The following is a 27,039-nucleotide window of genomic DNA, read 5'->3' as shown; positions in this document are numbered from 1 at the left end:
TTTATCTGTATCATAGCTAATAATATATTCCATAAGGAACCTCGCATTAGGGCCCTGTTCGTTTTGTAATTAATAATAGATCAGACTGATTTAAAGGGATGTCTGGATCCTTTCAGATAAAATATTTTGCATATCCTGCTTAGCTCTGAGGTAACACTTCACCAAACATTTAAAATGTAATAGGGAAAGATTTTCTGTAAAGGCAAGTTTGCTCCTTATGGATGTAGTTTGGCATCTAAACAACTTTCCCATTTTTGCAATTTTGCAGAAATCAAAAGGGAGGTAGGCGGCAACTACTGAAACATTTGGCTGCCACTTTGAGAACATCAAAGAGAGAGTTCTCCTTTCTCTGGGACAGGCATTTTCCAAAGCTTGGCTGACATGAAAGAAGGGCAGGTACTTCTGGTACCTACCTTCCCTCTCTGGGACAAGAGGACAATTCGCTGCCCACGGTATCTGAATAACAATAACAATAATAGCATCTTCCCAAAAGGGAGATTTACAGACTTTAATCTTTTTACCTATTAAAAAGGGAGGTTTACAGACTGTAATACTTTTACATATTTAATGTCTTCCTGAGCACGACCCAGTCAGAGAATCGAGTGTGTTAAATCAGTTTCCCGGTTCCCTTTCCACAGCTCTCAAATGCTTAGTACAGTGTGATGCACAGAATAAGCACTCAATAAATACTATTGATTGATTGGTTGAAGCATAGTTTTCTTACCTAGTGACTTACTAGGAATACAGAAATGAGACAATAAATTCAGAAAGTTTTATTTAGGTAAGCCAAATTCTCCCAGCATCTAAGCTATTCTTGATTATAAGTTCTTCAGACTTCAGAATTCTTCAGAATTTTCCCAAGAAAGGCCAAGAAACTCTATGGACCTGTGCAAACTAACTCAATCTCCCAAAGAATGAAGATGTCTCTTGTTCATCACAGTCCAGCAGGAAATCCTGAGGACATGGTAGCTATTCTTCAGTGTCATCCAGAACACATCTACCTCTATCAAAGATGAAGACCTGGCAAACAGAAAACGTATGACATTTGTGTTAACCTGGTTCAACTCTCAATTTCTATGGAAGTCTCCGCTGAGTATGAGACAGGAAAGAAGCAACATGGGCTAATGGAAAAAGCATTGGAGCCTGGGAGTCAGAAGATCTGGGTTCTAATCCTGACTCCTCCACTTGTCTGCTGTGTGACCTGCGGCAAGTCACTGAACTCTGTGCCTCAGTTACCTCATCTGTAAAATAGGTATTAAGACTGAACCCTCTGGGGGACAGGAACTGTGCCCAGAATGATAATCCTATTTCTATTCCAGTGCTTAGTCTAGTGTCTGGCACATAGTAAGCACTTAATGTATCATAAAAAAAATTACAACCAGGCTTGTTGGCACAACTATTGAAATTTAAAAGGATGGTGTAGACACATGGCTTAAACCCTTAGACAAGCTTTTCCTCAACATGTGGGATGCAGGGAAGATGCCACAGCATCTCAGAGGTGTTACCATCATTTTCATCCTCCAGAAGAAAGGTGAAAGTTTACATGGTGACAGATACTACTGGCAAGATCCCAGTCAGACTCATTCTGGACCAGTCACCCAAGATTGTTGACCAAATGCTCCCAGAATCAAAATTTAGCTATAGGCAAACATTGATCTTCATGACATGTCAGAAACAGGAGAAGTTCAAGGAGAAACATCAAGGCCTATACATGCTTTTCTTAGACATTACAAAATCACTGGGTGCCTTGAGGGCCTAGCAATTGCTTAGTAAATTTGTCTTCTTTGAAGAGTTTGCCAGGATTCTGAGACTTCTCCATGACAGTGACAGCATGGCTGGGCAAGTTATAGCTGGGAGTGCCCAGTGCTCAGTGTGATCCAGGCCCATCGCCAATAGGGTAAAGATGAGTTTAGGTCAGCCCATCAACGATGGAGGAAAGCAGAGATGAGTTCAACTGATTCAGTGCAACTTTGTGTCGTATCTCTTCCTACTGCTGTATATTTACAAGCACTTAGTACAATACTCGGCTCGCGGATGCTCAGTAAACGCTGGTTCTGCAGATGACAACGATGGAGTGGCGATGTGGCATCAGTCTTCAGACCAGACTCTGTAGTGCTGTCCAAATTTCCATATGGCGGTGGGACTTAAATCCAGCACAAACATCACACCAGTCCTCCTGAGCAGGACCATCAACATCGTTTCCAGGCCCTTCTCTGGTGCAAGACAGAATTACAGATAACAAAGCCCTGGAATGAAGTCCGTTTATTACATTTTACTCATCTTACTGCAGTGTTCCTGCTTGGGACTCATGAGAAGAACAGATGACAGTGGCATACCCAAACAGCTACTTCTTGGGGAGCCAAAATGAAACGGCTAGAAGCAAGGTGATAGGAGGAAGCATTTTCAAGTGTAGTGAAGCATTAGGTAGCGTCTTCACAAATGAAAACTGGGAGAAGGTTATGGCAGCCTATCATGCTACACTGCTTCAAGAAAGGTGTATCTCTCTATGCTCCTTTTGGGCAGGGATCACTTCTACCAACTCGACTGGATTCTCCTAAGTGCTTAGAACAGTGCTGTAGACACTTTAAGCGCTTAATGTGTACCATTGATTTGAAGCTCTGAGATGACGGTGAAACAGACAAAAAGCAGAAAGAGCTCCAGGATCTCCAAATGACAATCCTGAAGAAACAAAATGGTCCATTTTTGTGTGTGTGGTTGGATGAACCTTTGATCCCATATTGATTTCTTCAGCCTCACAATGATCAGTGTCAGAGTGTTGACAGACATAGTTCATGCAGTGTGGCATCCTTAATGCCTCCTGGGTAAGGTTTTAAGTAATAATGATGGCATTGAAAGCCACTGGGTCCTATGTGGGGGATGACTGGAAGGAGCCTGGGTTCCTGAGATTACAGACTGAGATATTCAACAACCCTGGCAACATTGGTTGGCATCTACCGATCCAAGAGGCATTCTAAATTCCAAGTACATTCAATCAACAGCTCTGTAAGGGCAATGTACAGTGCCTTGCATAATATCCCAATACAACACTTTTGTTCACACTTTTCTCCTCATTCCACAACCAAGTGAAAAAGACCTGCCCATCTTCCTATAGCCATCTTAATTAACACATTCAACAGTGGTTTATGAAATGAATGAGGGCACTCTGCTAAGAAGGTCTCACAGAAACCACCTTCCATGTCAGCTGTTCCAGAACATGTACCACTAGGTACAAGGATATTGGGTAACTGAAATGGATGACTCCACATTAAGCCATTGTCATTCCTACAAAAAGCCTGAATTTAAGTCCTCTGGACCATGGACACCCCAGATTGATCTCTAATTGAAGCAGCAACAGCAGTACCAATCAATCAGTGCTAATTATTGAGCCCTTACTTTTTTTGATGGTATTTATTAAGCACTTACTATGTGCCAGGTACTCTACTACATGTTGAGCGCTTGGTGTGTCCTTGGGAAAGTTCAATCCAAACTAGTCGCTAGACACGTTCCCTGCCTCAAGAAATTTACAGTCTACAAGGGTCTACTGTACCATTCAAAAGGACCTACTTAAGGATTCAAAGCTCATCCCGGTGACAAAACCATCTTCAAACATAAACAGTTTTCCTACCATGTATCCTAATAAAAATGTGTCAACCAACACAACTTACCCAGTTACATATATTAATTTTGAAAATTTAATTGCAGCCTCCAAAGTTGCCTAATTTATAACCAGGTAGTGGTTGGGGCCGGGGGGAACCTGATTTTACTAGTCCCCGAGAAACATGAAATGTCCTCTAGATCATACTCTTGGGATTCTGTAGCTGCCGTTCCTGCTGATCTAATTCTGCAGCATGGAACACAGCTCTCTTCCCGTGGGTGTCTTTGACATTCTTAAGTAATACAGTAACAGCAGAACAGCTTTATCCATCTGGAGAAAACAAAAACAATTCTTGTTCATGCAGAGCTTCTGAACCTACCACTCTGATTTGCTTGTGGAAATTGTTCTCCTCTTTAGTGTGGCCTAGTGGAAAAAACATGGGCCTGGTTTCTAATCCCAGCTCTCCAATTTACCTGCTGTATAACCTCTGTGCCTCCGTTTCCTCATCTGTAAAATGGGGGGGGGGGGGGGTAAACATTTGCTCTCCCTCCTTCAACTGTGGGCCCCATGTGGAACAGGGACTGTGTCCGACCAATTATCTTGTATTTACTTTATCATTTAGTACAGTGCCTGTCACATAGTAAGTGCTTAACAAATACCAAATTTATGTATTTATTCCTCACCCAGCTGTTTCCTTTCTTCATCTTCTTTTGTCTCTTTGGGAATCTTTTGGCCAGTCTTTGTCTCTTCTCGAGACAGCTCTCTCTTTCCTTCCTTCCCTACCCCTTTTCATCTTCTCCAATCCCCACTTTCTGTGTGGGTTACAAGAGTCAGAAGCTGATTGGAGAGTGAATACTAAGGAAGAGCTACAGTTACTTGCAGCTTTAATCATCTATGGACAATGTAGAGGTATGATTAGAGTATCTCTTTTTATAGTCAGTTTCTTTCATCTATGACAGTGGAAAATAAAATCAGAAGCTTAAACTTTGACCCAGATTACCTTTCCAAAGGCAATTTTAGCGTCAAATAGAAAATTGGTATTTTAAATATTCCTTCAATACCATCTTTTATCATAACGAAGAGTTACACTAATACCAGTCCAAAAGTCATTTCTTGACCCTGATGATTTTTTTTTCCAATCTTCTAAGATGTTTGTGTTCTCTTATTTTTCTCAGCACTTTCCTATGCCAAATAAATGGTAATTAAAATGTGCAGGATGACAAGATGGAGCCATCAGTGCTTGTACCACCAGGACCTGACAGCTTCAGCTACTTCACCCGAGAATCTCTCGCCACTATTGAAAAACGCATTGCAGAAGAGAAAGCCAAGAATCCCAAACCCACCAAGAAAAATGACAGTGGTCCCAAACCCAACAGTGACTTGGAAGCAGGGAAATCCCTCCCATTTATTTATGGAGACATTCCCCCAGGAATGGTGGCGACCCCGTTGGAAGATCTGGACCCATACTACGTCAATAAAAAAGTGAGTGTTCAGTATCAGTTTTGTCTTTCCACCTTTGGCACATTGTATAACTTGGAAAACGGGACCTCCACTCAAACTGCATCTAATACGAGATCTTTAGAATTTTACTGTTTGAGCGGCGGTTTGGTTCCTCACTCCAAAATGATCTCAACCCTCCTCTGAGCGCTTTTGTTACAGACCCATAGACTCAAGGTGGTCATGCACTTTGAGACCTTCATGTTTGAATTCTTTGAAAATCTGTGAAACGGTTAATTGAATACACTTCAGTTATTTCCATTGAACACACTCCTGAGGCCTCATTTTTTTTTAATATCAGCATCAAATCCCACAGGGGAAATTAGTAATTATTTCTTTGGTGCTGTAGGATGATATCAGTACACTGAAAAACAAAATATTGGTTGGCTATTTAGTTGGTCCTACCCTAGGTTTTAAATAGGAAGAAAATATCAAAGTTAATTCAACTTACAATTTATGAAATGATTAATTTTATCAATATTTGGTGAGGCTATGAAATTGATAACACTTTAATCCTCAGAATTGAATGAAATTCCTCTCATGCAAGCACTTCCCCATGTCTGTCTTTGCAATTTTTTAAAACAAGCCTTGATTGTAATTGCTGTAATGTACCAAATTCAAGAGTAAATTTCCAGAATTGAGTTTTTAAGGAGAGCTTTACTGAAAGCTAGCTCAAAGTGACTATCTTCTCTCTCCATTAAGCAGGCTTATTATAGGTGTGCCATGATTTCCTAGAAAATTTGTTAGAGGCAGATGGGCCCGTTATATGCCTTTATCCCATAGGACAAAACAAAGCATAGTCCCATCAAGCCTCTACAGCACAGTGGTATTTTCTTGGAAAACACCATGACTTATGAAATCACTTCTTCTGAATCACTGAGTCAGTGGAAAATTAGGGGTTTCAGTTCTCAAGGTCTTGTCTTTTTCATAAATTTTTAAAAGATAATTTTTGGATAAATATTTAAAAGCCTAGTACTTATGTACATGAGAGAGGAGAGGTTGAGAGCCTCCCACTGCCTACGCTTCATCAATACCTGTCTCTCTCCCTTTGACCCTCATCTCCACCTAGTCGGATTCCACAGATTCCTTCCTCGCCCATCCTGTCCCATTAGTACTGGCTGCTACTCCTGGAAATGCCACTGGGGTTTTGAATGTCGAGCTGCTGGGGAAATGCACTGACCGATTTCTCAGGCCACCAGTGCGAGGAGAGGGCAGGCTCCCGACACCACTCCCCAGCTTCCTGGAATTGGCCCTCAAGTCGGCCTGGGATCCGGGCCAGCTCCTGGAGTCCAAGACTGAGGCAAAACCGTGTTCAGACTGCCCCCTGAAGTGTCAGTTGCACTGAAAAGTCCGTCGTTTCCCGCACTTTTTCCCCTCTCTGTTGTTTTGCGATTGTGGCTTTCCCAACCAGACCTGGCTTACCTCCTGAAGGAGTTAATCGCACATTAACTCTCTAGAGGATTTGCTGAAAAGGTGGCTGGTTCTTATTCTCCCTCTTCGTCTCCTTTTCCCCCCGAGTCAGTTTCTTTAGGACTTTAGTTTAAATTTGGCGTGTCAAGCGAAGGGCTGTGGTGGCAGATAGACGTTCCTCAAAACGTGTCGACACGCTGTGTGTCAACTGAGTCATGGTGAATTTGCAAGAGTTTTTTTTCAATAGGTTTGAGTGCTATGAGTGCAAGATATAAAAGTAAGATCTTCACGAATAACAATTTTTGAGTGCCTGCTGGGTGCATTATACTGAGCATTTGGGAGGGTATGAAAGAGTCTGAGCCACCATCTCCGCCCTCGAGGAGTTTACGATCTAGCAGGAGGGATGAAAATATGGCAAATTAGATATTTCCACTGATGTTTCCACGTGCTTAAAATGCTTAGGAAAGTTAACTAGATTGTGCTAGAGATTTTATCTTGGAATTTCACTAACTCCTTAGGGTACTCCGAGGGTATCATTTGGCAAATTGACAGCATCACCCTACTAGCTTTACTTTCTGAAGTACCCAAGTTACTCCATGTATGTAATTTACTTATTGGCCAAACGGTGGTCTGAACAGGTGGTTTAATAGTTTGAGTTTGCCTTTTACTTTTCCTGCTGGTTTGAATAGGTACATTAAGTGAAAGACATAAAAATTATTATCACTGTGCATTTTCTTTGTATTTTAATTTCTCTGCTTGAATGCTTTGCTATTTTTATTGTCCTCTCAAAGAGTTGAGTAGTTTCACAATTCTGCAGTTTCAATTATGAGTACATATATTTACCACATTTTGTAATTAAATTTCATTATCTAACAGTGACTAGAAAATAGCACCTGGCCAGACAGAATTAATTTGTAAGCATATTTCTTGTGGTATTTTTGTGCATTTCATTCAGAGCCTGGGTAAATTGGACTAATAGGTAGTATTGTGCCATTATGATTTATATATGAAGTCATTTTTGGTAGGTGGAACAGTTGTTGTTTCCCAAAATACTGCTTCGGTGGTGTACAGTTTATTATTTTGAAAAATTGCATTAACCCAATGTATATCAATAGTTACAAGGAAATAAATTGCTCTGGACTGAGTAAAATAAACCAAACAGTTTCAGTGAACCACTGCTGGAGAACACATACTGTTTCAGCTCAAATTTGATGTCAAAGAAAGATTCATCATTTCTCATTTAAATGTTATCAAGTATAAAGTGAACTTTAAAGCTCTTTAATTTCCATGAAAATCAATATATTAAATGTAGAGCGTATGTACTGCAATAATATGAACTTACCTAACTAGTCTATGTAGTACATTTCATCATTAGCAATTTTAAGAGCCTTTAACATTAGTGGAAATGATATTGTTATTGGACAATGTGGACTATTTAATGTTGCCAGGAGAAGTCAGAATTTATATTTCTTATCTTTTGGTCCTTAGGTAAGCTTTCTGGCTTTTTAAAAATTGTTCCCTGATCTAATGTCTATCATTCAAAATGGGATTATTTGAAGTTGAAGCAGCAGCCTTAAACTCTAACTCTTTCTTTTGGATAAAGTTGTTAAAGTTGGCACCATAGTTTTAAAAAAAAATGTATTTTCATTTTGTGATGAGCAGTGGAGTTTTGGTTACGTGGGTTTCTAAGGTGGACAGTATGCACTTCATTAGAGCAACATAGAAGGCTGGGTCAGCACAGCCTGATTCCTCTAAAGCATTTAAACTGTTGGAATATCACTGAGGCTAATTTTGCTGATTCTGAAGTCACAGCTACTATTAGGATTTGGAGAATATGTAGCATTAATAAAGTCAGGCAATGAACATTTTATGTAACAAATACCTGGTTTATAAGCCTGTACCAAACTATTTACAAAATAGCTGCTCCTGCAGTAACTCCTTGCTCTCAGTTCTTCTTCTGTCTCTGGCCAGCCCTTCAAGTCTGCTGCTGGTCTTAAAAAGGTACTGTACTATCCTAACATCATCTTATTGAAAATAAATATTCTATAGCATGTGGTAAAAATATGAACTTATTCGTTTCCGGATTTATTGTGCTAAAATTTTAATATCAAACTGTCAATGTCTTTTCAGCCAGCCTCTCCCAATTAATCAATTGTGTTTACTGAGCATATACTGTGTGCAGAGCACTTTACTAAGTGCTTGGGAGAGTGCAACACAACAGTATCACAGACACATTCCCTGCCCACAGCAAGCAGTCTAGAGAGGGAGACGGACATTCATGTAAATAAATAAATCACAGATATGTATATAAGTGCTGTGGGGCTGAGGGAGAGATGAATAAGGGAGCAAATCAGGATGATGCAGAAGAAAGTGGGAGAAGAGGAAATGAGGACTTAGTCAGGGAAGGCCTCTTGGAGGAGATGTGCCTTCAATGAGACTATGAAGGTGGGGAAAGAAGTAGTCTGTATGGAAAGAGAGGGCATTCCAGGCCAGGGGCATGATGTGGGTGAGATGTCAGTGGTGAAATACATGAGATCGAGATACAGTTAGTAGTCTGGCATTAGAGGGGTGAAGTATGCAGTCTGGGTTGTACTAGGAGAGCAGTGAGATGAGGCAAATTGAATGCTTTAAAGATGACTGAGTGATTTAAAGCCAATGGTAAGATTTTGTTTGACATGGAGGTGGATGGGCAACCATTTGGATATTCTTGAGGAATGGGGAAACAAAGACTGAACATTTTGCAGACACCAGTGTGAAGTATGGACTGGAGTGGGGAGAGACAGGAGATTGATATGATAAGTGCTTGGATTAATTTGCTAGCAATTTGGATGGAGGGGAAAGGCAGATTTAACAATGTCGTGAAGGTTGAACCAACAGGATTTAGTGATAGATTGAATATGTAGGTTGATTGAGAAAGAGGAGAGAAGGATAATGGGGTAGTGAGATAGGAAGGTAGATGGTGCTGTCTACAGTGATGAGAAAGTCAGTGGGGTGGGGGGGACAGGATTTGGGTGGGAAGATAAGAATTTCTGTTTTGGACATAAAGTTTGAGGTGATGTCAGGACTTCTGAGTAGAACTGTTTTGAAGGCAGAAGGAAATTTGAGACCGCAGAGAGGGAGAGAGATCAGGGCTAGAGATGTAGATTTGGGAATCATCTGCATAGGAGTGGTAGTTGAAATCATGTGAGCAAATGAGTTCTCCAAGGGAGTGGGTGTAGATGGAGAATAGAAGGGAACTCAGAACGGAACCTTGAGAGACACCCATAGTTAGGAGGTGGGAGGCGAAGGAGGAGCCCACCAAAGAGACTGAGATTGAGTGGCCAGAGAGATAGGAGGAGAACCAGGAAGGACAGTGTCAGTGAAACCAAGATTGAATAATGTTTCCAGGAGAAGGGAAACCTTATCCCTTTAGTTGGCCTTGTTAATGTGACTTGATTTTTCCCCTTTTCTTCATCCTCAGTATTGGCATTATTTCTCATGTTTTCTACCATACTCCAACTCACTCATCCTCCAGACTTATTTTTATCTTAAAGCGTGACTTTTGCCCATTCTTCTTTGCTAGTTTGTAAATATTTTCTGGCTTTTCTAGTTCAGTACACTGCACCTGTGGGCACTCAACAAATACCATTACAACCACTAGTTTACCCCCCAAAATAGCTCTGCGGTGGCCATCTCATAGCCAAAGAGTGGTTTGGTAGATTAATAGTGCCAAGTACAGATTCTCCCCTAAATCTTTGCTTTTACAAAGATACTCTAAATTATTTTGACTCTGTTTCCTGCTAATCCTCTTGGAGGTGAGTACGCCAAACTCAGTGACAAGTAGGAATTCATATACCAATGCAAATTTCTTAAGTCCAGTTCTACAGATTTATGATCTTTCTTAAGCTTAGACTAAATATCGTATCTTGCAAAAAGAGATTAACTTAAGTTGCTTTTAGTTTTCCCTTAGATCTGAGGTATACTGCTTGAAGTTTGTATTATTGCCCACTTGCTCAGAGGAACAAGTAAAACTACTTGAGAGAATGTTTTCTGCCTTTTGCAACATTCACTACCTATATCAAATTGCTAAGACCTTTTAATGGTCCAGCATGGCTAAGGCTCTTTCTTCATCCACTGATCTACTGGCTGAATTCAGTTCACTTTTAGTACCATATTGTGATCTTCTCTGAGAATTTAGTTTAGGGATGTTATACAGCAACAAAACACCTGATTTGTTCCTATCTATGTTGGATCTCAAATAGTAATGGTATTTTTAAGCAGTCACTGGGGTGCATTTGCCTGTACTAATTTCTTTGGTTCTGAAACTTTCCTAAACCTTAAAAATAAATTGTATACTTATAACAGAGTTTTTCCTAATATAGGAGGCTGAATTGGGCTCAATGGGATCATACGTTTATGTTGATTCTCCAGAATAGCTTTTGCTATCCTTTATAAAAGTGCTTAAATAAATATGTATCATTAATATCATTATTTTAAGTGAGGAGTTCTCTCCTAAGAAATCATACAGCAAAGGATCGCAGCAAATCACAAACACATTCGTGGAATCTACCATTCATATCAGAGAATAATGTATAAAGGGTATATTGATAGAATTAATATAGGGATAGCACAGAGTTATTGAAACCTCTTGTAATCCTAAAGACAACACCTTTACTATCTGTTTAAATCATATTTTCCAATTAAATATACTTCAATAACTTATTATCCATCTTAAAATGTGCAAAAATGAAATGTTCACTTTTTTTATTGAAACGCTTGAGTGATCAGTGACATCCAGTAGCTACTGGAAATGGTAGCAGAGTCTTTGTTCAAATCCCTAGGAGAGGGATGCCATGTCTTTCTTGAGCCCTTGAAGAAATTTTATATGGTGTGCCATTAAAAGATACGTTTAGCCCTGAAGAGGTAGGTGTGTGTCAGAGATTTAAACTGTTTTTCCTTTTTTATGTTGTGTTCCTTTCTTGCAGACTTTTATAGTATTGAACAGAGGAAAGACAATCTTCCGATTCAGTGCCACCTCTGCCCTGTACCTTTTAGCTCCCTTCAATCCTTTTAGGAGATTAGCTATTAAGATTTTGGTACATTCATATCCTTTTTCAAGTGGTTGTTTCTAATATTAGCTTTGTTCTGATAATTGAATTATGTTTATTTTTTACTTTCAATGTGGAAATAACTTGGAAAGAGTTCATATCTTTTTACTTGTTCAGTGTCATTTTGTATCTCTTTTTCCCATATGGTAGTAGATTCTTAACTTTTTGTGATCGATAAACTCTGTCAAAATATATTCAAATGAACCTCTGAATATTCTTAGATACTGAGCACGTAAACTCATTTTATATGAAGGTATAAACCCAGTGCAGAATGTTGGGTTGGAGCTGCTGTTGAAGCAGAATGGCTTAATGGCAAGAGCACGGGCTTGGGAGTGAGAGGATGCGGGTTCTAATCCCGGCTCCACCACTTGTCTGCTGTGTGACCTTGGGCAAGCCACATAACTTCTCTGTTCCTCAGTTACCTCATCTGTAAAGTGGGGATTGAGACTGGGAGCCCCACGTGGGACAACCTGACTACCTCGTATCTACAGCATTTAGAGCAGTGCTTGGCACATAGTAAGTGCTTAACAAATGCTATCATTATTATTATTAAAACTTCTGGCCCACAAGGACAAGCTGTCTTCACTACCTTTGTGCAAAATGTATATTCCTTCAATTGGGTTTTCTATTTTCTACAGCCTTATTAGAATAGAAAGCACTCTTCTGTAAGGATAGATGTAAACGTCTGCTGGGTCTAAGTAACTTCACGTTTTTTATTTTGGTTGAAGTACGTTTATCTCACATGCATTGCAAAACAACTAAGAAGACCTTGGTACTGCTTATATAGAAAACGTGAGTAGCAGGTATCCGCACTTATGGCTAAAATTTTTATTAGAAGCCACCGAACTGTGGCTTTGAAATGTAGCAGTGCCCAAAAAGTAATGAAGAAGCTATTCAGTAACACTAAATATATTTTTAATCTAGTGATTGGGGATTAGGTTATCACGGTCACATTGGAGATGATGGGAGTCTGCTGACGATCTCTGAGTTTGCATTCCTAAGGGAAAACCTGTATTCTAGAGTCTCTTAAAGTCATGACCACTTACAAGGCAGCCAGGTCAGTATTCAATGCTCCTTTCTTTCAATTAAAGTGCAAACCTTCCATATATAACTTTAAAAAAACGCATTGTGAAGTCTAAATCTATTATGGCTTCAGATTTTCAAGTCGCTAAGCTATGTGAAGCTTTATTTTTACAGTTGTGATGAGATATTTTCTTGCAATTTTTTTTCTTATTGCCATATCTAAAATATGTGCTTAAATAATACCAGACTTTTAAAGCGATATAAATTATGTTTTTCAGGATTTATGGTCACTTGGAAATGCTCCTTCTGGTATTTTCTGGTTCTTAGTGCCACCATGTGTTCATTTGATGTAAAATTTTGGGATAGTGATAATTGAATTTTAGGTACAACCCTATAGTTCATGTTGAACATTCAGAAATGTAGCATCATGTTGTATTTGACCATGTTCATTTATGTTCATTCATTCAAATGGGAGATCTAATGCTTCAGAAATTTTGTATTCTTTCATCCCTACCTCATAGGGATGTCGTAAGGATAAGATGAAATAATTGCTATGAGAAGCCTTTGGGGAAATTAAAAAGTGCTCTACAAACCTAAGGCACTAGTATAAACTGTAATTTTGGCTGTTGTACCTTTGCCTTTCAGGGTTCTGTTAAAGTTTAGGGCATTTATTTCAGTTGGAATGTTATCCAGCTTAATGCTGTATTTTGAATTCTCCACAAATGCCAAAATGGGGACCTTTATTTCTTAGCTATGGGAAATGATATTCAGGTTTTCTTTTTTTATATTTCTTAACTACAATCTACATTATTCAGCATGCTTATCATGTGCACTATTTTGACGAACTGCGTATTTATGACAATGAGTAACCCTCCAGACTGGACAAAGAATGTAGAGTAAGTGGACAAACTATGATTTTTAAGTTATATCTTTATAAGTGAAATGTTTCTATGGATCCTGTTGTTTAGGATTTTTAAAGAAAATTGGATAGAGTGCTAAGGAAATAGGATCTGTTGGGACCAAAGGGCATTTTAGATCCTTGCTGTTTTAAGCTAATGCAAGATTATGCTGTGTCACCATTTCTCCATAGAATGTTAATGGCAAAATAGGGCTCGGAAGCTACTTCCATTTCTTCTAAATAAAGCCATGGCCTGCTAATTCTCAAGAGTCAGCAAGAAAAGCAGTTTCAATTGTAATGAGGGATTCATGCTCTCTCTATATTTTCTGACCTTATTTGGCTGGAAGTGGACTCATTAGGAAAGGAGGACAATTCCCCTACTAATTTGTTGGGGTTCTGCAGTTCTTTTAAGAGGTATCGTTATGACTGAAGTTTAGACTTTATAAAGGAAAGCATCTTATGCTTCTAAAATATTATTGACTGGCCAAACTACCAAGTGGTTCCCTTGAGTGGTTCCCAAGTGCCTCTATTTTTTATTACCAATGTTTAGGAAACTAGTTTATAGTCAATATGCAGTAAGTAGCCCTCACCACGTTTTCTTATAATTAAACATTTCCATCCACTTTCATCCATGTCTTCCTTTGCTTGTAGTTCATTTGTTTTATTGTACCTGTGATGAAAAAGTGATTTTCACTATGAAAAAACATTTCTTGACTCTCCTTTTAAATACTTGCCTTTAGGTACACTTTTACTGGAATATATACATTTGAATCACTTATAAAAATTTTTGCTAGAGGCTTCTGTATAGATGATTTTACTTTCCTCCGGGATCCATGGAACTGGTTGGATTTCACTGTCATCACATTTGCGTAAGTATTGTTTTTAACCCTGTAATAAGGACATGTAATATTTTGGAAGGACATTCCATGTTTTCTGTTAATGTCATTTTTTTAAAAAAATCAGATTGTAAACTTATATAAACTTACATTTTAGGCTTAGTCTATTTTAGGTTAACTTAAAAACATGCAGTCCTACTCACTAGTAAACCAGAATTTGTTATTACTAAATATTGGGTAATCGTTTAAAACATACACTTTCCCATAAAACATTTTGCCAGTATCACTTTTTGCCTGCCAATAAATTCCCGAGTAAAGCTACTTTCCTGACTAAACAAATGCTTAACACCAGCCACTCGCACAACCCCTTACTCACTTTTCCAAACATTTTTACATCATTTAGGGAATTTTGTCTTCAGTTACCCCTAGGGGTAAAAAGAATGAAGTAGCATCACTCCCATTTCACAAAGGGGCAACCTGAGGCACAGAGAGGTAACTTGTTCAAATTCAAAAAGCAATCTAGTGCTGAGGTTGCCGCTAGAACTCAGGTATTCTGACCTTCTGTGACCTTCTGAGCTCATATTCTGACTTTATGAGCCCTCTTAGCGATAGGGCTGTGTCCAGTCAAATTATCCTGTGTTTAATGCAGCTTTTAGCACAGTCCTGGGCACCTGGTAAGCAATTAACTACCATATTTATTATTATGACTACTATTGTTATTTGATTATCACGCCAGCTCTTCCGGCCCGTGTTCCCTAATAAGAGAATAGAATTATCTCCCTACTGAAGAGTTCCTTTGGCATCACCCCAATCGGATTCTAACCGAAAACGAAAGGAGGAGAGTGGTAAAGGCTACTGCATTTCTTTAGTCCCACTGCCACATTTTCATTAGGGCTGCATTTATCTCTTTTAGTCTTCAGACATGGGGGCCGGTGCTTATTTCATGACTGAAGTGCTAACTTCCAGCCTCGACAAATATACAAGCTCACTGCTATTATGATATTTTAGGTAGCTTGAAAGCTGTCCCCCGGGCCACACCTGTACTCTCTGCACAAGTTCCATAATGCCAAGAAAGAAGGGTTCTGGGATAGTGGGTGTCCATGGAAGTAGCCTGACAATTGTCTCACAAGCCCTTAAGCTTGGCAGTATCCTCGACTCATTCCTCTCATTCACCCCACATATTCACTCTGCCTCCAAATCCTGTCGGTTCAACCGTCATTCACGACATCGCTAAAACCTACCTTTCCTATCCATCCACACCGCTACCCTATTTATCCAAGCACTTATCTTATCCCACTTCGTTTAAATCAGCCTCTTCGCTGACCTCCTTGCCTCCTGTCTCTCCCTAATCCAGTCGATACTTCACTCTGCTGCCCAGATCATTTTTCTACAAAACTGTTCGGTTCCTGTTTCCTCACTCCTCAAAGAACCTCCAGTCATCGCCCATCAACCAGAAACTCCTTACCATAGGCTTTAAAGCACTCAACCATCTTGCCCCTTCCTATTTTACCTCCTTGATTTCCTATTACAACCCAGCCTGCGCACTTCACTCCTCTAATGCCAACTTACTGTACCTCTCTCATATATCTCACTGCAGACCCTTTGTCCACATCCTGCTTCTGGCCTGGAATTCCCTCCCTCTGACAGATGATCACCTGTCCCCACCTTCAAATCCTTATTAAAACCACATCTTCCCCAAGAGGCCTTCCCTGACTAAGCAAGCCCTCATTTTCTCCTTTCCAGAACTCCCTTCTGCGTCGCCCTTGTGTTTGGATTTGCACCCTTTATTCACCCTTCTCTCAGCCCCACAGCACTTACTCATTTCATTTATATTAATATCTGTCTCCTCCTCTAAACTGTAAACTCAATGTAGGCAGGGAAGATGTCGGCAACCTCCGTTATATTGTCCTCTCCCAAGAATTTTTAGTACAGTTCTCTGCACATGGTAAGCACTCAATAAATGCAATTGATTGATGGAGAAGCTTTACAGACAGCAAGGGGCAGAGGTGCCACTAGGACAGAAGAATCACAACCATTTCAAAATACCCACACTCAGCAGCTGGCCTCTGGTAAAAGAAAATGAGAACATAGATGAGGGGTTCCTCTTTCTGGAGAGAGAGCAGGCAAAGGAGGGAGTCTCAACATTAAGTGCACTGGAAATGTTTTGTTTTTCATAACTTTCCAGTTACCTCAGATTTGAACTCCCAGCCCAAGTTGGCTCACCTCTCTTTTCTACCACTGAGTCACTGTAATTGGACCTGATTCCACATCCTACTCCCACACTAATTTCCTTTTTAATTTGTTCTACAGAGTTATACAAAGCATTCATGATTTTGTTTTCCCAAATGAAGTCAGTGATCTGTTCATTTTAAATTGAGTCAATAGCATTAAAAATGAAGTTATGTGAGGAAGGTTATAGTGACAATCAGTTAGCTTTCTAACGACCAAAGAGAGAAGAGTCAAGCCCTCTCTTGGATCCCAGTTTTCCCATTTTCCCAATGGGTCTTGGAAAAGGACTCGTTTCCACAGTTCCAGAATTAGGGAGTACCAATTGAGGCTTGAAGTAAGTTGGAGACAAAAAATAAATCACTTTTTACACACAGATAGTAGTAAAAAGTGAATTTGTTGCCCTGGGAAGTTGTACAGGAAGGAAAAAAAAGGTGTAAATAGTACATATGGCATAACTGCTTTCTTTTCCAGAGTGATGCTACTGACAGTGAGATCCAGTTTGTGTGTGTGACCAAAATTATTAATGCATGACAGCCACTTCTTTCTAAATATAATGTGTGTGCGCGCACACACGTATGCATGCATGTGTGAGCGCATGTGCATACATGTTTGGGGGATAGTTCCAAACTACACTGTTACATTTACAGGGCTTTGCTCTGTTTTGGAGATTGCATACCACTAAGTTTGAGAAGCATTTTGGCCAATTCATGGATGTTCGATCCACTAAGGGAAAGGGAAAGGTTAGGGGCATTAGAGGGCTAATTCAATGTTTAGATAAATTCACCAACAATGGATTTGTGACAGATTATTAGAGAGAAAAGTTGGGGATTTTAGAAAGTGGCCTAACCATGAGGATGGAACTCAAAGGGAAACCATCGCACTTTCTTCCAAGAGCCTTTGGACCCACAGTTGGAAGCAGAATATTGGGCTGTGTGAACCAGTGTTCTGAACCAGTATGGCAATTTTAAGGTCTTAGGTATGTAACATAATTTGCTCAAATTCTCAATACCTCTGATTAATTCCACAGGTATATTGTAGAATTTGAATGTTTCCAGATTTATTTCCAACCTTCTTATCAAAACTATTTTTCAAAACACGTTAGAACCTGGAATACTGGAAATGAAACTGTTTCTTTAACAGACTAATTAAAACTAAAGCAATAGCTATTCTGTTTTCCCACTTGTATACATACATATCCCAAACTTGATTCTAGACAGCTTTGATAACAAACTGTTAGAGATTCTTAATGGCTGTTATGTACATGACTTATGCCTTAATGATGAAACCTATGTGGTTTAAGTGAAATGTATTGGTTTTGATGAAAGAAGGGCAAACTTTAGTGCACGTTATATATATCTTGACTTTTTTTTTTGTTGCATGACATAAATGTAAAGAGGTCTTGATGAAAGGCCCAGGTAAGTATTATGAGCTTTGTCCAAATTCTGAATAACTCTGATTTAATTCTACAGGTATGTAACAGAATTTGTAAACCTAGGCAATGTTTCAGCTCTTCGAACTTTCAGAGTCTTGAGAGCTTTGAAAACTATTTCTGTAATTCCAGGTAAGAAGAAGTGATTGGTGTAAAGCAGTAGGCTCCCCCTGTCTTTCCAACTGTTTCTTGTGTGTTGTCATTGTGTTTGTGTGTGAACTCCCCTATTACAGATATGTGACAGAGTTTGTGGACCTGGGCAATGTCTCAGCGTTGAGAACGTTCAGAGTTCTCCGAGCATTGAAAACTATTTCGGTCATTCCAGGTGAGAGCTAGGTTAAACACTGAGGCTGAATTAGTTCCATTGTTGAATTCACATCTTTTCAACATAAGCCTCGTTGCTTGCACTCAATGTTTCTAAAAGGCAGGGATCATAAGACAATATTTCATTGAAATATGATTCTTTGCTTTTGAACAGAAGCTTTTTTCTTTGTATAAATCAGCCTTAGAGTTTAACAAATTATTGCATGAGACATTGCAATATTTAGACTGTGTGGTTTGCATCTTATGATGTCAAGCTTTCTCCTCCAAATTCAACACCAAAAAAAAAAAACCGATGAGTTCTCGAAAGGTTTTGTATTACGGTGAACTATGCCAACGTGCTCTATCTTCATATTTATGGAAGACTCTTGCAATTAGTTGAAAACTTGAATTTGCTAACAAAGATAAAGGAGTAAGATAATAAAAATAGCATGGGCCTTGCATGGGGGATTTATTATCTTAAAATGTTGTTATTCTCCAAACCATCTCCAGTTTTATAGCAGAAGCTTTTACATTGCCTAACTAGATGTTTGATGTTTTCCGTCAATGTTATAAAATGTTATAAAACTGTTATTGTCAAGGTTTGGGGCAAGTTGCATTGGCAAAAGTAAAACCAGGGAGATTTCTTTCTTTGGGGTTCACGTGGAACATGAATCCCATGATTTCTTGTTCAGCAAAAACAGAATAAGGACCGCTTATTCCCATCTATTGTTTCAAATGACTATAAAAGATGAGCAATTCCTCCTCACGAGCGCCCGATCTCCCCACGAAGTGTTTTTCCACTGGCGTTCCAACTAATATTTGGGCTTCTGCATGAAACCTCTATCATGTGAGAGACATAAGGCTTCTCGTTTTCATACTGATATTCTTCTCTGTTTGCAGGCCTGAAGACAATCGTGGGGGCCCTGATCCAGTCAGTGAAGAAGCTTTCCGATGTAATGATCCTGACTGTGTTTTGTCTGAGTGTATTTGCTCTAATAGGACTTCAGCTATTCATGGGCAACCTGAGGAATAAATGTGTGCAGTGGCCTCCAACTAACGCTTCCTTGGAGGAGCATACTATAGAGACTAACCGCACCTGGGAGTACAACGGAGTACTAGTCAATGAAACTATCCGTGAGTTTGACTGGAATTCCTACGTCCAAGATAAAAGTAAGAATTACTGCTCTAATTGTGCCTGATTTTTATTTTTTGAAACTGACTGGGTTTGCTTAGCCATTTAAGCATATGCAAAGTAATGGGGACCACACGAAACGAATTTTATTAGGGAAAAATGAATTGATTCATTAAAAAAAAACTTGAGCACCTGCTCAATTTGGGGGTTTCATCATTTAGATTTTTAGAAATACTTCTCAATAGTGGCCCATAGATAATGGGCCTAATACAGATTACAGAGATCAGTTTTGGTGAGGTGATGGTGTTCTCTAGTCAGTGGAAGAAATGTTCGACTTTTAATAAAATTACTCTAATAACGAATAGGTTAAATGAGCTGCTTTAATTTCTTTTCCACAGAATGATCAGATTTTTGAAATGTGCATCATTATGGCTCATTATCCCATTCCTTCCTCCAGAGTAGCTTTGAACTGACCCCAGGCCAGGCCAGGCCCGGTGCATACCCTTAGGATTATCACTTCAGGGGCCCCTCCAACCAACTCCATTCTAGGGTTATGAAGTGCCTTGGGCACTTCAGTGATGGTTGTGTGAACATGGCACTTCAAAGGCTTTCCTGGCCTGGAACAGAGACATCTTTTTTTAACATGTACATGGGCAGATTTAATGCTTGGCCACCCACGAGCAAGGCTTGTTGTTACACTTAATTTTTTAAATTATGAAATTGTGCATGATTATAAAATTACCATTTATTTTAAAAGCAAACTCACTGTATGACGATTGACACAGAACAATAGCTGGCCTTTCAGCAAAGGGTGATGATGCTGTAGGAGCCCGAAGTCAGTACTTCATGACCAGACAATTCTCTCCATTGCTTTTTACTTTAGTTCAATTTTTATATTAATTTACCCATAAACTATTTTCTTCTGACACTTGTATTTTTTTTTACAAAGGCTCACCCTCACCAAGATCACCACATTTTTTATGGTATTTGTTAAGTGCTTACTATCTACCAGATGCTATACTAAGCTCTAGGGTAGATCCAAGCTAATCAGGTTGGACAAAATCCATGTCCCACATAATGATAATAATAACTGTGGTTTTTGTTAAGTGCTAAGTGTCAGGCACTGTACTAAGTGCTAGGGTGGATATAAGTAAATTGGGTTAGACACAGTCCCTGTCCCGCATGGGGCTCACAGTCTTAATCCTCCTTTTACAGAAGAGGTAACTGAGCTGCACAGAGAAGTGAAGTGACTTGTCCAAGGCCACAAAGCTGGCAGGTGGCAGAGCTGGGATTAGAACTCTTGACTTTCTGATTCCTAGGTTGACTTTCTGATTCCTAGGCCTGTGCTGTGTGCACTATGCCACGCTGCTTCTGCTGTATCTTTACATTATAATAATAGAATTATACAATTTGTTGGGTGCAAATTGCAATTGAAAAAAAAACCAAATAGTAGAACAGTTATTAATTATAAAGTTTTTAGATTTATTTATGTATTTTATTCTGAAAAATGTATGTTTCCCTCTATGTTGCCTCCCATGGCCAAGTTATATGAGATTGAAAGTTCCTTGAGGGTTAGAATACTAATTCTATTGTAATAAACTCTTAGTACAGTGCTCTGTACCCAGAGAAGATCCTCAGTAAATGGAATTGATTGGTTGGGGCCTAATAAGAAGCAAAGTAGTGTAGTGGAATGATCAAGGGCCTGGGAGTCAAGTACCTGGGTTTTAATCCCGGCTCTGCCACTGGCCTGCTGTGCGACCTTGGGCGAGTCATTTGATCACAATTATAATGATAATTGTATTCATTAAGCACTGGGGTAGAGATAAGATAATTAGGTCCCAAATGGGGCTCACAATCTAAATAGGAGGGAAAACAGGTATTGAATATCCCATATTTGGAGATGAGGGAACTGAGGCACAGAAAAGTTAAGTGACGTGCCCAGAGTTACAGAGCATTCATGTGGCAGGATCAGGATTAGAACACAGGACCTCTGAATCCCAAGCCCATGCTTTTTCCACTAGGCTATGTTGCTTCTCTGTGCCTCAGTTTCCTCATCTGTAAATGGAGATTCAATACCTGTTCACCTGCCTTCTTAGAAAGTGAGCCCATGAAGGACAAGGACTATCTGTCCTACCCTATTATATCTACCACAGCGCTTAGTACAATGCATGGTATTTTGTAAGCGCTTAAACAAATACCATTATTGAACAAATACCATTATTAGGGACATTCAGGTGATGCCTGCTACTTACTAAGATGCTTTGGTCGGCATTCCATCCAACCTCCATCTTCAGGATGGTTTTCTGGCTGGAAAGTTCAGTACAGAGATCCTGGTAAATAAGACAAAACTTTGATCAAAGCACTCATACAATAAGCAGCTTAGGTGTGGCACACAGGAAATATGAATTTACATAGGATATGGAGGTAACTTTACAATGATCATCATAGTTTTTCCCTCTGGTCTAAATCAAGACTCTCTCCTCTCAGGGTTGCTCTGGGCATTTCAGAATGGAGATCTTTTTCTCAGTTTCTCCCTAAAGACACCAAAGGATCTGTCCTTTGAAATTCCAGAACTCTCTTTTGGAAGGCATAGGCATTGTATACCCCTTGGTGAACCTGAATTTGGTACTCCCTGCTGTCTTTATAGCCATTAATGCTGGGTCTCCATGCTGTCTGTTTAGCCATTAATATCCTGTCTCCCTGCAATCTATTTAGACATTAATGCTGTAACTTGTATCATTATCATCCTCATGGGTCAAGATGTGAAATGGAGAAAGCCACCTAGAAAGGAATTTCAGCTCTAGTGGAGAAAAATTTGTTCCAATTTTGTCAGGCCAAACCATGGGTTTTGGAATCCAAGTCTATGGCATGAATAATTAGTGAAAAGATAGGGGTTTTTTTTGTTTCCATCAATAATTGTGGTATCACAGTATCACTGAAGTTTTTTGGAATTCCAAGATGCTATTGATAGTAGCAAAACAGAGTCTTTTAGACTTTATTCTCCTCTACACAATTAGCCACAGTGAACCTGGAGATGAGGGGTGGGTATTACTCTTTTAGGCCATTAGGCACCATTCAGTGCATTACTAAAGAGTCATCAAGCACTCCAATTAGCAAGTGCTCCTCCCTGTGTGACCAATTTCCCATGGTGATGGATTTAAGCAGTGTGAGGGGATAGGGGGTGTGAAGGAAGAGAGAGGGGACAAACAGCAGGCAGAATCCACTATCCACAAAGTCTACAATCAGGATGTTTTCTTTATTTGGCAGGGGGCATTTTTTATAAAACCACCTAATCACCCTCCTGTGGAACCTAGTGGTTTTGAACTAACCCCCAGGTCAGCATAACGTTGAAGATTTGACACACAGTACAAATCTCACAATTTGAAGAATTAGAGGAGGAATTTGTTTGCACTGATATCCTACAGTCAAACAGATCCTCGGGTTCCATCCAGCTGGATCTCAAAGTCAAAAACATCCCAAGATGTGTTAGGGTGAGACATGTTGGCAGTTCAGTTGACTGGCTTCTAGATCATTTCAAGTTATTTTATAATGTGGCAGGAATATTTTGGTTATTAATAATAATAATGATGGCATTTGTTAAGCTCTTACTATGTGCAAAGCACTGTTCTAAGTGCTGGGGAGGATACCAGGTGATCAGATCGTCCCACGTGGGGCTCACAGTCTTTATCCCCATTTTACAGATGGGGTAACTGAGGCACAGAGAGGTTAAGTGACTTGCCCAAAGTCACACAGCTGACAAGTGGCTGAGCCGGGATTCGAACCCATAACCCCTGACTCCCAAGCCCGGGCTCTTTCCACTGAGCCACGCTACATTTCCTCCTAGTACTTCATAATGAAGTCAGGGAAGCCCCGTGGTGCACAGTATAGATTACGATGCCCCAGGACAGAATTAAAAGTGTTAGAATCTGGACCCAAAGGATCTCAGTTGCATGGCAAGGAGCAGGATTTGTGAACCCAAATGATAGACTAGTCAAGGAAATTTCTGGAAATTTCTAATTTCTGGAAAGAAGTGATCCTAGGAGGTTTGAAGGTGGGAAGAGTTAGGGTTTGATGGATTTAATGGGTGAGAGTCTTTTCTAGAGGGAAAGCCAGGAGAAATGAGTTGGAAGCAGAAGATCTGCAAAGAAGGTTAAGGAAGAGCAAAGAATGTGAACTGGGTGCTCGTTGTAGACAGGGGATGTGTCTGTTGTTGTATTGTACTTAGTGCTTAGTACAGTGTTTTTGCACAGTAAGTGCTCAATAAATGCCATTGAATGAATGAGTGAACTGGGAGGAAGCAGGAGAAGAGAGTAGTTGGGAGAAAGGGAGACAGCTGGTAGAAAGCCTTCAAGCCTATGGCTAGGAATTGTTTTATGTGGGAAGAAATGGGTAACTGTTGGAGGTTTTTGAAGAGGGAATTGATGCTTTATGAGTCATAGAAGCTTTAGACTAGTAAGGAAGCTGTTGATGTAGACGCACCAGGAAGCAGGGTGGCGGGAGCAAGAGAAGGGGCTATACTTTTGTGAAATATTAGATATTACAAATATTACTAAGTAGTATGGCCTAGCGGATAGACCACGGGCCTGGGAGTCAGAAGGACCTGGGCCCGGCTCTGCCACTTGTCTGCTGTGTGACCTTGGACAAGTCACTTCACTTCTCTGTGCCTCAGTTATCTCATCTGTAAAATGGAGATGAAGACTGTGAACCCCCTGTGGGACAGGGACTGTGTCCAATCTGATTAGCTTGTATCTACCCTGTCGCTTAGAGCAGTGCCTGGCACATAGTAAGTGTTTAACAAATGAATTAGAAAATAGGAAGAACTGACAGGATTTAAAGACTGAAGGAATGTGGAAGGACAATAACATCAGTAGTGACCTTGGGTTTCCAGGGTCTCTGGGTCCATGTCCCCTCCTAGAATCATGTGTTTGGCAGAAATCACAGGAAATCTGATGGAAAAAACAGTTCATCCTTCAATTTGAAATTTAGGAATGTGAAAGAAGGTCACAGAAAGTAAAATCAGTACAGCTCCTGCCAAAATAGAAGTTTCAAATGGACCAAAGAAGTTACTGGAATCAAGTATCATTTCTTTTGTTTTATTCAGGAGAGTACTGTAGTTGAATTTGCTCAAGGTTTTTGCTTAAGTTCCAAGGTCAAAGCAACAAAACAAAACTGGCAAGCCAAAGTCCTTTTCCATTTTCTTAATTGACAAGCTTTTTGAGGCTGGGAATAGAATTTAAACTTATTTTCTCTTTTTTATGTTCTAATAATAATCCTTGGACAGGAAAGATGATTCAGGACTTCATCCTTGAAAATTCAGAATAATCACTTTTAAGAAAAGTAAAGAATGTGTCTAAGATTTAGGGATGTGAAATATTGTCTTGGTTTTGAAATATTTTCTGGGATGATGAGCAATGTTTAGGAAGCTCCTTGTGGGCAGGAAACGTATCTACCGACTCTGTTACATTGTACTCTCCAAAGTGCTTAGTACAATGCTCTGCACACAGTAAGTGCTTAATAAAAATAATAATGGTGGTATTTGTTAGGTGCTTACTATGTGCCAAGCACTATTCTAAGTACTGAGGTAGATACAAAGTAATCAGGGTGTCAGGGTGGGGCTCACAGTCATAATCCCCTTTTTACAGATGAGGTAACTGAGGCACAGAGAAGTTAAGTGACTTGCCCAAAGTCAGGCAGCTGATAAATGGTGGAGCCGGGATTAGAACTCACGACTTCTGACTCCCAAGCCCGGACTCTTTCCACTAAGCCATGCTGCTTCTCATATGTTTAATTGATAAGATGGCTCACCCAAAACAAAGTGTCTAAATGCAAGTGAGTGTAAGATGTTGCTGAGGTTGAATTATTTTGAAAGGAATAGAAAATTACACAAAATTTAAAGGTAGCTGGGATCAGAGAAGCAGTGTGGTTCAGTGGAAAGAGCACGGGCTTTGGAGTCAGAGGTCATGAGTTTGAATCCCAGCTCTGCCACTTGTCAGCTGTGTGACTGTGGGCGAGTCACTTAACTTCTCTGTGCCTCAGTTACCTCATCTGTAAAATGGGGATTAAGACTGTGAGCCCCCCGTGGGACATCCTGATTCCCCTGTGTCTACCCCAGCGCTTAGAACAGTGCTCGGCACATAGTAAGCGCTTAACAAATACCAACATTATTATTATTATTATCTTCTCCTAATCAAGTTTTGGGGTGAGAGGGGAGAGAAGCCAATGAGAGCGGTACAGGATTCTGTAGGTAAATATAATAATGTTGGTATTTATTAAGCGCTTACTATGTGCAGAGCACTGTTCTAAGCGCTGGGGGAGATACAAGGTAATCAGGTTGTCCCAAGTGAGGCTCACAGTTAATCCCCATTTTACAGATGAGGTAACTGAGGCACAGAGAAGTGAAGTGACTTGCCCAAGGTCACACAGCTGACAAGTGGCAGAGCCGGGAGTCGAACCCATGACCTCTGACTCCGAAGCCCAGGCTCTTTCCACTACTTTAAAATATTGAATGCTATTTGATTCCTTGAGAAGAAAAGAGCTAAAGGAATTGTTATTGATATTCTGGAACCTGTTCGCTGGGAAGTTGTCATGATGAAAACATGAGTTTCAGCCAATAGCACTATGTGTATATGGATTTTCCTATTTGTATGCACTGTTGAGAATGCACAGGCCAGCTTTCAAATAAATGAACCATATGCTAAAGCAGATGGTGGTAAACTAACTCAAAATAAAAATCTAGCTGTTTGGATTGGAAGTGTTAATACATGGAATCCAAAAAAACAAATAGTGAAAAAACTTAGAGAAAGAAGGATTTATAGCTGCATGATTAAGGGCTTTGAGGTCATCATAGCAAATGGGCCAAATCTATAGTGAAACATTTTTACATCTTGTTCTTACCACTATTCAGCAACACATATCTGATGGTGGAGCTTTTTATAAGGTTACATCTGTACCCAAAAAAGATTCCATTGATGGTGAAATTTGCCTATACCTGTGTGTATGTTTTGGTGGGGTGGGCAGGGAGGGATTGAAAATATCAAGGCAGGCTCACAATCCTGGCCAGATTGTGCACAAACCCAAAAATCTTCCTTTGTTTTGTGGCCAGACTGAGCTTTTAATTGATAGTTAAACATTTCATAGTTTGGTAATGGAATAGAGAGGTTCAGACAATTTATCCAGAATAGTCAAAGAGCATTCTGATGTTTTCAATTATGGTAGAATGCTGAGGTACCATCTATGTTCATGGGTTTGTTACACTTGGAACAATCAATCATTCGTATTTACTGAGCATCTACATGTGCAGAAAACGGTATTAAGCATTTGGTAGAGCATAAGAGTTAGCAGACGTGATTCTTCAACGAAGGGAAGAGAGCTACGGGAAAGACAGACACTAAAATAAATTTCAGAGAGGAAGAAGCAATAGTGTAAAAGATGTGTGCCTAAGTGATATAGGGGCTGGGGAAGCATGGAGAGAAAGTCTTCCCAGGCTAATCCTGCTATTTCTCTTACTATTTAAACATCAATCCTTTACGTACTTCCTCCATACCTTCTCACCACAGCACTTATGCATTTATTTTAGGGTTCAGTTGCTTCCCCTACCAAT

The 27,039-nt window shown here is 39.8% G+C and overlaps 1 protein-coding gene across 6 annotated transcripts in view; it reads left to right on the top strand.

The window, feature by feature from the left end:
* Positions 1–27,039, top strand: part of SCN1A (sodium voltage-gated channel alpha subunit 1) — a 118,974-nt gene that overhangs the window by 45,320 nt on the left and 46,615 nt on the right. For 3 of the 6 annotated variants that reach the window (XM_029072105.2, XM_029072103.2, XM_029072102.2), the window contains 6 exons: positions 4,771–5,077; positions 11,467–11,585; positions 13,419–13,508; positions 14,251–14,379; positions 18,045–18,136; positions 19,208–19,477. In XM_029072105.2, the coding sequence (XP_028927938.1) occupies positions 4,820–5,077; positions 11,467–11,585; positions 13,419–13,508; positions 14,251–14,379; positions 18,045–18,136; positions 19,208–19,477 (958 nt within the window). In that variant the 5' untranslated portion in view covers positions 4,771–4,819. Of the gene's footprint in view, positions 1–4,770; positions 5,078–11,466; positions 11,586–13,418; positions 13,509–14,250; positions 14,380–18,044; positions 18,137–18,237; positions 18,330–19,207; positions 19,478–27,039 lie in introns of those variants that run through there. The other 3 variants (XM_039913051.1, XM_029072106.2, XM_039913052.1) reach the window with 2 other exon arrangements.

The sequence above is a fragment of the Ornithorhynchus anatinus genome, chromosome 9, assembly GCF_004115215.2.
Source record: "Ornithorhynchus anatinus isolate Pmale09 chromosome 9, mOrnAna1.pri.v4, whole genome shotgun sequence".
Classification (NCBI taxonomy): domain Eukaryota; kingdom Metazoa; phylum Chordata; class Mammalia; order Monotremata; family Ornithorhynchidae; genus Ornithorhynchus; species Ornithorhynchus anatinus.
This window is presented reverse-complemented; position numbering and strand designations above follow the sequence as displayed.